The 14,038-nt window shown below is 42.6% G+C and overlaps 2 protein-coding genes across 4 annotated transcripts in view; both read left to right on the top strand.

Annotated features, from left to right (window-relative positions):
* Nucleotides 1–3,078: 3,078 nt before the first annotated feature.
* On the top strand, nucleotides 3,079–5,271 carry LOC124489032 (putative nuclease HARBI1). The gene is made up of 4 exons (XM_047051648.1): nucleotides 3,079–3,599; nucleotides 4,468–4,583; nucleotides 4,715–4,826; nucleotides 4,889–5,271. Exons 1-4 carry the CDS (start codon nucleotides 3,167–3,169, stop codon nucleotides 5,260–5,262), a joined length of 1,035 nt encoding a protein of 344 aa, XP_046907604.1. The 5' UTR covers nucleotides 3,079–3,166; the 3' UTR covers nucleotides 5,263–5,271.
* A 2,962-nt stretch (nucleotides 5,272–8,233) lies between these two features.
* Nucleotides 8,234–14,038, top strand: part of lad1 (ladinin) — a 32,185-nt gene continuing 26,380 nt past the window's right edge. The window contains exons 1-11 of one of the 3 annotated variants that reach the window (XM_047051640.1): nucleotides 8,234–8,421; nucleotides 9,121–9,309; nucleotides 10,256–10,517; nucleotides 11,340–11,416; nucleotides 11,514–11,682; nucleotides 11,877–11,936; nucleotides 12,416–12,459; nucleotides 12,585–12,627; nucleotides 12,979–13,022; nucleotides 13,229–13,295; nucleotides 13,590–13,721. In XM_047051640.1, coding sequence (XP_046907596.1) covers nucleotides 8,384–8,421; nucleotides 9,121–9,309; nucleotides 10,256–10,517; nucleotides 11,340–11,416; nucleotides 11,514–11,682; nucleotides 11,877–11,936; nucleotides 12,416–12,459; nucleotides 12,585–12,627; nucleotides 12,979–13,022; nucleotides 13,229–13,295; nucleotides 13,590–13,721 — 1,125 coding nt within the window. In that variant the 5' untranslated portion in view covers nucleotides 8,234–8,383. Of the gene's footprint in view, nucleotides 8,422–8,703; nucleotides 8,874–9,120; nucleotides 9,310–10,255; nucleotides 10,542–11,339; nucleotides 11,417–11,513; nucleotides 11,683–11,876; nucleotides 11,937–12,415; nucleotides 12,460–12,584; nucleotides 12,628–12,978; nucleotides 13,023–13,228; nucleotides 13,296–13,589; nucleotides 13,722–14,038 lie in introns of those variants that run through there. The other 2 variants (XM_047051639.1, XM_047051641.1) reach the window with 2 other exon arrangements.

Genomic DNA, 14,038 nt, shown 5'->3' with positions numbered 1-14,038 from the left:
AATATTTGAAAAATAGCAAAATGTCCTACAAAGACATACAAAACATGTGCAATAGAGCATAGCACAACATAATAAAGTGCAATTAAGCCATTCAGCTAACAAGATGAACATGACATGAGTTTACCTTCTAAGCTATGGGCTAACGTTAAAACCACAGCTAACCTAAACTATGTACATAAGCCATTGTAACACACGTGCCCACCATCTCAATCATCATGTAACGTGTATTTTAGTATGACAGATTAAACAAACAGAAAAAAAGCATTCTTTGGATGTATTCAGAATTTCGCCGCGACTTCAACGAACATTGATTTATTTTGTATGATGCCAGATGTTAGCATCGGTGCTGCGCCTCTTCTGGAACTGAATCAGAACTTGCCTTGAATTCTTTAAACAAATCCAGATGACGATCTTTCAGGTGCTTAGCTAAATTGGAAGTATTCCCCCTTGGTCTGAAGACTGCGGTAGCATTTTTTGCATAATGGCTTCTGCGGATTAATTATAACGCCACGGTCATCTGCCTCAAACGCAAACTACTTTTTTTGCCTTTCTTGTCAACAAGTCGAAGCGGGGCGATCGCTAAAGCAGCAATTGTTATCTTGTTTTTCTTAATGTAAACGTCGACTGGAACACTCCTGAAGGCGCAGCACCGATGCTAACATCTGGCATTGGCGCTCACGGTACTTACGGTGCTTCAAAAAAATGGGCATCGTCTGTGTTTTTTTATTTTAGCATCGGAAGGTACCGTAAGTATCGGTTCTCGTGACATCCCTACTTACGACGAACGGGCCCCTGGTCCTCAGGGCACCCTGTCCAGCCTGTTTTAGATGTTTCCCTGCTCCAACACACCTGATTCAAATGAGTGGGTCATTATCCAGCTCTGCAGAAGCCTGCTTATGACCATTTATTTGAATCAGGTGTGTTGGAGCAGGGAACCATCTAAAACAGGCAGGACAGGGTGCCCTGAGGACCAGGGTTGGGAACCACTGGACTAGGGCTTGAAAGACAGCAGGGGCATTGGTCAACCCGAACGGCACCACCAAGTACTCGTAGTGGCCACTAGCCGTGTTGAATGCGGTCATCTACTCATCCCCCTCCCTCATCCATACGAGTGGTAGGCATTAATCCCCGCCCGGAGAGATGCCTCAACATAGTCCACCATAGCTTTGGTCTCGGGATCAGACAGGGAATAAAGGCGCCCATGGGGGGGCGTTGTGCCAGGATAAAGCTTGATGGTGCAGTCATAAGGTTGATGGAGTGGAAGGGAGGTAGCACGAGCCTTGTTGAACACCTCCTTTAAGCCCCAGTATGGCATTGGAACAGATGAAACGTCAATGTTACAAGGGGAAGACGGGACACTACTATTCAGGACCTGTGGGGCAGACTTCAAACAATTAGCCAGACAAAAGGGGCTCCAACCAGCGATGGAACCCGAGGACCAGTCAATGTGGGGTTTATGTTTGACCAGCCAGGAAAGGCCTACCACCAACGGAACCTGGTGGGAACTCAGGGGTAGAAACTGTATTTCCTCACGTGATTTCCAGATAAAACTAGGGAGACAGGGACATTTGAGCTATACGACCGACAGAATGACCGTCCAAGGCCGTTGCTTCATTGGGTGTCTGGAGAGGGCAAGTAGGTATTACCAGTTGTTTGAGAAGAGCAGAATCCATAAAACACTCATCTGCCCCAGAGTCTATAAAAGCGTTTACACCAAGTGATTGTGATCCCACAGGACAGTGGCATGAAAAGGCAAACGAACAGGAGAAAAAATCTATATTTGGCTCACCCATATCTTCACCACAGTAGAGACAGGTGCAGCTCGCAACTCTCCTTTGCCGTTCCTCGGGTGTCAATCGGGCTCTACCCAGTTGCATGAGCTCCGAAGGGTCGGGACCAGCCGCTCTCAGAGGACCCCGGAACGATTTGGCAGAGAACTCTTGAGGCATTCGGTCTGTGCTTCCACGATGCATCGGCAGTGTCGGAGCGGGGCAATGAGACCTCCTCTCCATGTTGCGGTCTCGTAGCCTGCTGCTAATCCGTGTAGCAAGTGTGATAAGCAAATCCTAGTCCAAGGGTGTATCTCGAGCTCATCCTTAACAGGCCGGATAATCCGAATCCTGCACTGTTTTGTCAAACTCTTGCTTATCTTTTTTATTATTTTTTATTATTATACATTTTAATAATATAATTTATTTTATTATTTCTTTATTTTATTTCCGTATCTCTCTATCATGCGGACAACGGATGAAAACTAGCTAAACTAGCTAATTCCGGTGCATTTATAATTTAACATGTTTATCAATGTACACTGTCCCTTTTCAAATAAACGCATAATCAATCAAAGAGGAAAGCATCGAATGAGGACTCGGGATTCCACAAACTGTCTGCAGCGAGGGTTTGGAACCCAATCGCAGAGTCGGCGACCCTTGTTTTAGCAGCAACGGTTGATGTGCTGCCTTACTACATAGCCTTTTTTAGCTATGTAGTAAATGCCTCCAGGCTATGACAGATGGGTGAAGGCTGTTCCATGACAGCGGTAGCCCAGTCCAGAGCTTTCCCGGACATCAGGGCAATGAGATATGCAACTCTAGACTGTTCAGTGGGAAAGGACGATGCATGGAGATCAAAGATGAGGGAGGTAATGTGGGCGGTCGATATCAGGGTCGAATGGCAGGGGTACACTGACACACTGTACAATGGCAGGCAAGTTTGTGGTCAGTGGGCGGTCAGAGGTTGGTATCGGGCCGAATAGCAGAGGTACACTGGGACAGGCAGATTCGTGGTCGGGAGGCTAAACAGGTAGAGATCAAAACAGTGAAGACAGAAAAAACGAGATCTAGAAACAGGAATACTTAGTAACACTGAACGCTGGAAACAACTGTGAGACACAAAACGATCTGGCAACTGCCAGAACAGAGGTTAAATACAGAAGACAATAGGGAACACCAGGGGCCTGTACTACGAATCAAGATTTGGCGTTAGCGAGGTAACTTCAGGTATAACCCAGGGTTTTCTGTACTACGACGGTGGATCACTTGTTACCGGGGTAGATCGCCATAGTAACACATGCTGAACGGCTAACCTGGTCGGGAGCAGGATAAGTTTGAGATCAGAGATCAACCGGTATAAAAACCCCGCCCACTAACTCATTCTTGAGAGGATAATGGCGTCACCGTTCGTAGAAGACCCCGTGGAGGTTGGTGCGCGGATAGTGAGAGGTGCGCTCAGAAGAGCCAGAACTTTTAGAGACCGGCAGAACCCGTTGGCATTCCACGATGACCATCTTTATGAAAGATATAGATTTTCAGCTAAGGGAATGACCTATCTGTGCCAGCTTCTTGAGCCGTATGTTGCAAATGCGACACATCGAAGCCGTGCGCTCACAGTCCCACAGACTGTATGCGTAGCGTTGCGGTATTTCGCAACAGGTACTTTCATGTACAGTGTGGGTGATGCGGAGAATATAAGCAAGAACACGGTCTGCCTCGCTATTCGCAAGGTGGTGCTTGCTTTAACGGCACACGTGGACACATTTGTTGTGTTCCCAGGGCACCTGCCCACGCAGACAATAAAAGAGGGCTTTTATGAAATAGCAGGTAAATATTCACTTAAATTTAAACGTCACCTATAAATAATATTGCATATGAAATATATATATAATAATTAGTGCTGTCAGTTTAACGCATTATTAACGGCGTTACCGCAAACCCAAATTAACGGCGTCAATTTTTTTATTGCGCGATTAACGCTCTTTTTGACCTAGCAAACTTTGTCGTTTTTTTCACATGCTGTGCAACAATTACCGACGTTAGAAAGACTACAACACCACACCGGATCTAGCTAGACCGGAAATAAAACAACAGGCACGCCACACACACTTGTTTGGCTTGCGAGCCGGCTAAATAGTAGTAGCAGAGCCCATTTACGGATATTAGACATTCTCTGGTAGTAGGCTAACGTTACGTTTTGAGTGGATGGCGAGCGCGAGACGCCGAAATGGATGCCAATAAGATTCTGAATGGAAAGTTTACTTGCCAAAAAGTTGCCAAATGGTTCCATTGACAAGACCAAAGTGATCTGTGTGTTTTGTCGTTGTTAACTGAGCTATCATCGCAGCACGTCCAGTCTGAAATACCACTTGATGGCCAAGCACACAGCTGATGCAATTCATGCGAATTCTCCGCCCCCTCGTCAAAGCCAGGCGATTGCAATGTTGTTTTCAATAAAAAAAATATTTGCACGAAGCAATCCGAACCACTTTTCCATGTTATTAAGAGCTTTAAAATTTGAAAAAAGAATGGGACAAAAAGAAATCAAGGGACATTTAGAATAGATAAAAATGTGCGATTAATTGATTAATCGCGAGTTAACTATTACATTAATGCGATTAATCGCGATTAAATATTTTAATCGTTTGACAGCACTTATAATAATATTGCATATGAAATTCATCATACTCTTTAGGCTTCCCAAGGGTGATTGAGGCAATCGATTGCACCCATATCCCCATTGCTACATCGCTGGGGGAGAATGAAGGCGACTTTATAAATCGCAGGTCACTCCACAGCATCAACGTTCAGGTAAAGCATAAAGGACAGGCTACACATGTTTGGTCATACTGATAAAGGAGGAGTCCTTCTAATTCACATTGATGTATCCCTCACGTTAATGCTGTTATGTGGATGGATTTTAACACAAGATTATTTTGCAGATGACTTGTGACCACCAGTGCTTGGTGACCAGCATTGAGGCAAAGTGGCCTGGGTCAGTCCATGACTCCCGGATCTTTAGGGAGTCTGCACTGTGCCACAGACTAGAGCAAGGTATGGCAATTGTAAGTAACATTTTGCTATAGCGATTATGCTAATATTAATTTTTTCTTCAGGGCTCTTCAGTGGATTGCTGGTAGGGGACCGAAGGCACGCCTGCCAGCCCTTTTTGATGACCCCCTATCCTGACCCAAACACACGGCCACAGACTGCTTTCAATGTGGCCCTTAGCAGGACAAGGGTCAAGATTGAGATGACCTTTGGCATCCTCAAAGCACGCTTCAATTGCCTGCGTGGCCTCCGAGTTGCCCCAGACCGGGCTTGTCAAGTGGTGACAGCCTGTGCCGTGCTCCACAATGTGGCCTCCATAAGAAGGGAGAGAGCCCCACCTATCAGCCAGCAACCCCCAGATGTGGTAGACCCCATCACCCTCGACTACCCTACTGGCAGGGCCGTGAGAGACGCTATAACGCGGCAGTTTTTTGTTTAAGGGGAGACAGGCTAAGCAATTTTTCTTTACATTTAGTCATGTAGCGGCATTCTTTACCTTTTCCATAGCATTTGAGCTATGTAGATTTTATTTGTGTCCTTGGACAAGGCACTTCACCCTACTTGCCCTGGGGGAATGTCCCTGTACTTGCTGTAAGTTGCTCTGGATAAGAGCGTCTGCTAAATGACTAAATATAAATGTATTTAATGTTGCCACCATATTTGGATTATGGCGTGATGAAAGATATCCAGAGTGCCCTCTGTAGAAACTTTGGACTCTTAATTATGGTGACAAAATGAAACAAGGATTTGCATTCTGTCTTCATCCAATGTTCTGATTTCCATGCTGGAAATGTATGCAAATTACATCATATTTTACAACTTAATGCATCATTTGCTCATTGAAACATACATTTACAGGAAGCTAGTATTGAAAACAATATTTGACCCAATTATCAACTAGGGAGGTTTCATGTTATGTTATTCCTATTCACTGGGTTGTCTCCCCTTGACCCCTTTGTCCTTGGGTTGCTTTGACCCATTTTCTAATAATTTCCATATCAGAAATTGGGGTTTCTTTCAACCAAAACATTTCAAACCAAAAAGAACAATGTGTATGGTACTTTGCAATGCTCTTCACAAGTTAAATAAATAATTTCACTACTTTCATTGAATGTTGATGTTTTTTTACATTTATTTCAATTTTCACAAAAAATAAATAGAACGTTGAAAGAAAGAAATGTTGAAAACCCCCTCAAAGGACTAAGGCACAAAATAAATCTTTGGGACAAGCCACAAAAAAGGTATAAAAAAGTTCCTCTTCCTGCTGAGTTTAACACCAAAGCAATGTAATCAATTGAGCCATATTTGAAATGAGCAATTTAAGGACTTGTGTCTCATGTTCTGACCACCACCATTAGCAAGTCATTACAGACACTTCAATCACAGGCACACGTTCACACACGCTCAGCATTTTTGTTGGAAGTGGTAAAAAACTGAAAAGCGTACCCCTAAAGCGTTCTCTGAGCAGGCTGACAGAGTTTCCTCATCTAGGGCCTCCACCTGAGAAAGTGAATGGCATATTTGATCAATATTCAGCAACCACATATGGCATACATACTGGCTTATGACTATTAGTTTCACTGTTACCTCTGTATGGCACAGTGGGACGACAGTGGGTGGTGGCAGTAACACCACTGTATTTCCTGTCACTGCAGAGAACAGTAATACATTTCACTCCTACAATATTCACATATTCGTGGCTGCAGGCGACGCCGGCGCTGCATGAAGTCAAACACACCTATTGGCAACCGTAAAGCATGCGTAAACGTCAGATGACTTGCGTGGTCTCCAGAGTTCTCCACTATAGACCAATTATTTGAATGTAAACATTCGGGATGCGCGCGCAATGTGGCTGCAGAAAACCGAGAAAGGATAGCATTTTTTATGGCAAAAGGACCACACGGATAATACAAATAGTTAGATTTAAAAAGACCAAAAAGGTCGAGGAGGACAGGCTTTAAAAGAGAGAGCGATTATCCATTAATCTGTCGCATCAGAATTTTGATTTGGGTCACGAAGGTCTTGAAATTTGAGTGAGAATGTCGCCCGGTACAGACCACATAGTCGAGCGGCAACCATGTCTTCACGTCATGTCACAAAGTTCATAATTTTACAGTTTTACAGTCAATTTTACGTTTAAAAAGTCGAGCAGGGCAGCTTTCAAGAGATATGGGAATTCTGCTTTTAGCCAGCTGGTCCGGTTGTTTTTCTGATTTATTTAAACTGGCAATCTGAGTGAGTCTGCATCCCTGTTACACTGTTTTGACATTAGCCTCAGTCAGACTCGCTCACTGGCAGTGTGCACAATGTAGTATTTCACTCCATTCTACACCATAAACGTCAGGGAGGAACTGCCTAATGTAGATACGAGCCTGATGAAGATAGCCAGCATCTCGGATTCCTTTAACCAAGCCTGTTTAATTTGTCATTTGCCTGAGAAAGCGACCTCCGTTAGCCAGGCTAGTTTTGTCCGATGACTTGGTCAGGCTGTTTCGGGGTATCGGGGTCAAGTGACTTTTGGGCATAGACAAGTGAAACGTAAATGTATTTGTCCAAAGGCCAAGAGCTTCAAAAAGTTAATATCAAGCCCTGCAATCCAGTGGCCAGAGATGTATGATGACCTGATTGACACTCCAAGTGTAATATACCGGGGAGAAATTCATCTTTGGGGAGTCAGATGGCTGAGCGGTGAGGGAGTCGGGCTGGTAATCAGAAGGTTGTTGGATCGATTCCCCGCCGTGCCAAATGACGTTGTGTCCTTGGGCAAGGCACTTCACCCTACTTGCCTCGGGGGGAATGTCCCTGTACCTATTGTAAGTCGCTCTGGATAAGAGCGTCTGCTAAATGACTAAATGTAAATGTCTTTTGCAACTGACATGCGCACTTGAGACTGCTTGACAGTTGTGTGACGTAGGGTGATAATTGGTCTATAGCTAAAGCTGCTCGTGATCGACTGTTTTAACCAGTATGTCTCAGATAATTGATGACTGTTGGCCAATAACAACATGGCCTGCATGAAAAAGTGCAAAATTGCATGCTGAAGATGAATGCGGACCATAGCTGTCTTCAAAGCAGATAAAATGACCCTAAACCCTAACCCAAAAAAGTGTGGGTGTGCATTATCTAATTAAAATATATAGGCTAATCTTTTTCGATAGCCTATATTTGGTTCCTCCAAATGTCAACATTGCATTTTATTCGTCTCCAGTGATGGGTTGGATCCAAATTCAAGCATCAACATTAGGCCCTAACTGTAATTGAACTTTTCAGAAAGATGATTTATTTTAAAGCTGCTGTATATTTGAGCGATTAGAATTGCACTTCGATCATAACTATAGAATGGCCACATAGTTCCGCCCCCCCCCCCCCCCCCCCCCCCCCCCCCCAAGGTAGTCCTACCTCCGCTGTAATCATGTGATATTTCTTCGCAGCGGCTAAAGGTGGACCTCACATTTAAGTTATGATTACTGCTGTGGCAGTTGTCTTTTTTTTTGCTCTTGAGTCAAGTGCATCGCTCACCTTTACTTATAATACTTTTACCGTTCGGAGTTTTTTCTGAAATGTCATTGAGCAGGAAAAGCTGGTCAGCTCTTACCAGGTAAGGTTAGCATAAAACATTTTTAATAGACCGTTGAAACTTTGAACATGCACTTGACAACGAATGGAAACCTGTTTCTTTATCCATTATTTGTACATTATTTTCTTTTATGTCTGAAGTAGACTGTAATTGTCTTATCACGCGGTAGACTTTCTGAAGACTCGGTAGGCTACACGACAACATTTGATTGACGTGGGTAACATTTGATTGACGCTATACAGATGCACTGAGAATTAAACTTGTCTAGACTTGAACTACGGTTGACAATGGTTGATTTCATGTGAGCGGACTATGTTCAATCTACCTGCACAATTATGTCTTGGCCATGGTCCAGTCTCTTTCCATGACATTTGTGAAGAGAACTTGCTGTCAGCTATCAGGGCTGGGCTTCTCCCAAGCGTGAAGTGATTTTATGGACATCAGTCTTTGCGTTTCTGATCGTTATTTCCCAGGTGAGCTAGTTATACAGATTATATGTAACAGTTCCTTGTTTGCAACCAGAACGATCAATATTTCCAGTTTGCCAAAGACAAATAGCAAACTAAGAGTTTTTACTTAGCACCAGTGAAAGTCTATCTTACTCTTACTATTCTAGTACTGTGTGTAATGTACTTAAGGCAGTGATTAGATGAAGATGTAGAGAATGTGAGTGTGTCTGAGTATTAATATTGTGAATATTTGTATGTTCGTGCACCCTAGCCTGACCCGCCAGTGGACGATGGAGGACGAGGAGGAGGTAGAAAGGGAGAAGAGGCGGAGGGTTAGGAGCTCTACCAGCACTGCTGACCCTGATGAGCTTTCTCCTGGACACTCCCCCAAAGGCAGCCTCACCAATGAAGGCACTCCTGAGCAGATCTCCAGCAATGACAGTGCTGCGGCTCGAAGCAGGTCAGAGGAGAAACTGTTTTGTGTTAAAAATCAGACATCAATTTCAGTTTAGCTGTCAATGCCATTGGCCTGTTCTCATAACATGTATTAAAAAATTTTACAAATATATTTATTATAAATTGTACCTCAGCACAGTACTTAAGACTATTCCATGCCATTCCATGTCATAAACATATATGACAAATATATGTAATCAGATTTTGAAAATTGAATAGATAATTTTGCTTGTGAAGTCTCACATGTTGTTTAGTAATTTTGAAGAGATTCACTGAGAATCAACTCATCAACAAGCCATGTGCATGTTATTATTGTGCCATAACATGAGGGATTGCTTTGAATGAATAGGAAATTAAAATTTGGTGTGCACAAGAAACTACTTTGAGATTTGAACTTGTTTTGAAAATGATTATTCTCATTCAAGAATGAAGTAAAGAGAAAAACTGTTAGGAGACTGCAGCATGTGGAATATTCCTTGTGGCTAGGCATACTCTTCAGTCATTCACATATCTTACCCAGTGTTCAGTTCATCCTTGGGAGTGTTTCAGTTCAATTCTGTAGTGAATACATACGGTCACTCACTCAGGTGAAAAACTTCAAAGAGAGTTTTCACCTGCAGACTGAAACATTGCTCTGGTGTTTTTTCACTGTGAAACTAAATACCAAATATCTTAAGGATCCATTTTCAAGGGAGAACTGTCATGCTGTCTCTGACTAGTGTTATGTGTATATGTCAAGATACTATATAATGTATAACTAACAAGTGTACATTTCTATCTGTGTTTTTGAAAATGTTATCTTAATAAAATATATACATTTTAAAAGGACATTTTGTAAAACACAAATAATAAAAAAGTATATAAAGAAGGTACAGTAACAGAGAATGAAAGCTCTCTTATGATTTATTGCATTGTTTGAATGGGCTTGTGTCTGTGTGAGAATGTTGTAGTGCAGAGCAGATACAGCTGGACTTTCTGAAGATGCTGCGTGTCCGAGATGAGAAGAGGAGGAAGAGGCATGTGGAGACGCTGAGACAACAAAAGGAGGGGGAGGAGAAAGTAGGTGGGAGCCAGCAGGTCAGGGTGGAAATCTTGGGGGACCTGGATGCAGAAGAGGACGAGGCAGAGGAGGAGACAATAAGGAAAGAGAAGAGTCCTCCGCAGACAGCACCTACTTCCTTGAATGGCTCCGGTCCTGCCTACGCCTCTACGGTAACCACCAGCACCGATCCACAGGTGTGTGAAGGGAGATAGTGTGCGTTTGTGTGCTTGCAAGAGATCAAGTTCAATCTAGGAAGCTTTCTTTATTCTGCTAGTGTCTTTGCTGTCCCTTTATTCAGTGGTTTCCAATACTGGTCCTTGGGCCTCTCTGCCCTGCATGTTTTAGATATTTACCTCTTCCAATATGTCTGATTTAAATGAATGGGTCGTCATCAGGTTTCTGCTAAACTTGATAACAACCCATTCATTAAAAAATGGGGTCCCAAGGACCAGGATTGGGAAAAGCTGCCTTAGTAATTTTCTTGACAATCATTTGACATGTATTCATAAACAGTTAAATTCTTATTACACTACAGAAGTACAGCCTACTGTCTGCTGTTATACCACACAGGGTTTGTTGGCTGTTAATTATCTACTGGTTTTACACCACCAGGAGAGACGGGAACCTTTCCCCTTGACCAGAAAAGAAGTTGCACACATCAAATTCTGACCTTTATTCACACAGACATGAAGGCACACACACGCACACAAAATACAAAAAAACTTGCACATACAAACAGTAAAGGCTGGTGCATATTCACAGAAGCTGGCACAGACCGACTGACATACACAAACACTGTTCTCTTTATCTTAATGTTGTGGTTTTTTATACTTTGCACTTAAGTAAAAGGCTATCATGTTAGTGTTATCTTTTATAGCGCCATATAATTTCTGCCAACATAGCCATACTCTGTTGTGTAAGTAAGGTGTGTCCTTGTCTTGATTGGGATTATGTCTGTCATATGTAATTGTAATTCTGCACTGCTTTTACAGCATGAAAAGGATTCCTCATTGAGAAACAAAGACTCAAGCACCAAACCACCTCCAATAGGTTCTCATAAGTTTGTCAGGTAAGAAGGACCAGACACAAGTTTTTACACGTGTTTACACGTGTTTTTACAATGGCTTCTTACTGTATTCTCTGTCTCTCTCTCTCTCTCTCTCTAGTTCTATGTCCATCTGCTTTGACAACAGCTGTAATCATACTGAGAGGATCAACCCTACAACTACCACGAGCCCTCAGTCCCCAACCCTATTGTCAGCTCTGCAGCCCTTGCCTGCCCAGAGCCCCTTCCCTAGAGGGGCCCAGAGCCCAACCCCAAATGGACAAACTCCAGTAAAAAAGCTGCTCAGACACACACACGTTTTGTCAAATCTAATTAATTAAATAATGACATTCCCTTGTGTTGCAATCACACATTGCATTTCACTCTATTTCCTCTTATTGGCGAGTAACATATATTATTATGGTACTTGGTATATTTGACAAGTTAAGAGATCTCTCAGTAACAAGTCTGATTCATACCACAGGACAGTTCTAACAGCCATCCTGCCTTCGTCAGACAGAGCTCCAGGACGGCCTCTTATAGGGTGATTACTCTCACATGCACGCACACAGAACACACAACTTCACAAATGTAGTTATAATCAGTGCACAAGCCCACTCATCCACTATATCTACATAACGTGTACCCCACTCACACATACCCCTGCACACCCAAACCCAGTACACACACAAACACACAAGATTCTAACCGTAGAAAATGGATGCTGATTGTTCCCTATCCTAATTTGACTGTCAACTTAACTCTAAATACATACATGCTCTCATTCAAGGAGTGTCTAGGTTATTTGCTTGTGTCACCTGAACCCAGCAATAACTTTAGATATTAAGTGCCATACTGCCTGTTGTAATGTCACCTGCTTTTACTATTATCTCTGTTCAACTTCTGACATTGGAACATTGACTGGAATGTCCATATCAGTTCAACATTTCCAAGTTGATATGTAGTGCACAGTATGTATGTGTGCGTATACATTTTTTCCTCCTCATGCTTACTCTTCCACAGATGCTGAGAAAGCAAGAAGAAGAAATAATGCCTTTACAGAGGAGGTGCATGCACACACACACATTCACACACACACACACACACAAACTGCTACTACTGTAAAATGCAGTACTTGTTAGTATTTCTTCTCATGGTGAAATTATAATATATCTCTGCTACCCTCCATCAGTGCGAGTGTGCGGACCACCTCCAAGGCCTTTGAAGCTAACGCGGTGAGACTGGCAACCACACATTACAATACATTAAATAACAAGCTGCGTGAAATTAATTCTCCATTTTATACTTGAGTTGTAAAGAAATCTGCTTTGTGCATTTAAATTAGTTGAGAATGTGCTAATATACCTTTATGGCAATCTTTGGAGAAACAGCTTTATCTATAATGCTTTTACCCTTCAAGTAATGTCTTCACATCACTAGCATAGTGTATTAATGGTAACATAAGTAAGTATCCTATATAGAACATTTATTTTGAGTAACAGCATGATGAAATGCCAATTAAACTTGAATCACAGTATCTGGATTTATGAAGCAGATACTGAAGGTGTATACTTTCTCCTACTTAGGACCAGGAACAGGAAGAAGGCAAGACATCACCTTTCCAGAGAAAGTGAGTGTGGATTAACCATTTTATATCTGATTTCCTGTCCTTTTATTGTGCACCATGTATCACTTGCCTGTCATATTCTATGTTTACTTTCAGTCATGCACAGCTTGACAAATATGTGGCTCTACAACTATTATTCTGCCCTTAAAGAGGGTTACATGAAGTAGTTAGAAGTAGTTGGTGGTGAATATCAGTCATGTTCCTTCCAGCTCCAGGCAGAGGGTGTCATCCCGCACCATTCAGGAGAAGATGGAGAGACTGGCTCATGCTGCCCAGGTTGGATGTCAAGCACTAAACACAAAGTTACATAGCACAACACTAAACACATTGTTACATGACGTCACATAACAAGAAAACTGTAACATGGTGGCGTGTAACTTTTCACAGTTCAGAGTAAAAAAACACGACATCACAGAATCAAACCAAACAGTACAACATATCCCACAACCACACAGCATTACACCTTTTGTTGACAATATTAAAGCTGTGCTGCTCATTGGATGTGTGCTTGTAAGAGACATAAACTTATTTCTCTGTTCATGTCCCTCCTCCCTACCCCTCTCTCTGTAGAAGTCAGATATGGTGCGTTCTCCTGATGTGGCACAGAGGACCCTGTTCCTGCTAGATGAGGTGTCCAGGAAGAGAGGCCTGTTTGAGAAGGACCCAGGTGCCACCCAGGCAAGGCCTGGGTTGCTCAAACAGGTAGAAATATCATGTAGCCAAACTACATTTTCATTCAAATCCTTCACACTGATTAGGATAAATTTTTTTGAAAGGATTTATGGAATTAATGTTACTTATAAGTAACATTAATTACATACATCCTTTGAGAGGATCCTAAAGTTCAAACACCACACCAACAACTGAATAAGTTTGGTTGTTTAACTTGAAGGCATAACAATATAATGTTCCAGGCAGATGAGCTCTGGGCTGTTATCTCAGTAGATTACCCTTGAGTTGTCTGGATGTAGAAAGGAAAGCTGGATAATAAAGGAGGAGATGGGGAGGGGGTGGGGCAT

This window comes from Hypomesus transpacificus, unplaced genomic scaffold (assembly GCF_021917145.1).
Source record: "Hypomesus transpacificus isolate Combined female unplaced genomic scaffold, fHypTra1 scaffold_162, whole genome shotgun sequence".
In the NCBI taxonomy this organism is placed as follows: domain Eukaryota; kingdom Metazoa; phylum Chordata; class Actinopteri; order Osmeriformes; family Osmeridae; genus Hypomesus; species Hypomesus transpacificus.
The sequence above is the reverse complement of the archived record's forward strand: the minus strand, read 5'-3'. Positions and strand labels throughout refer to the sequence as shown.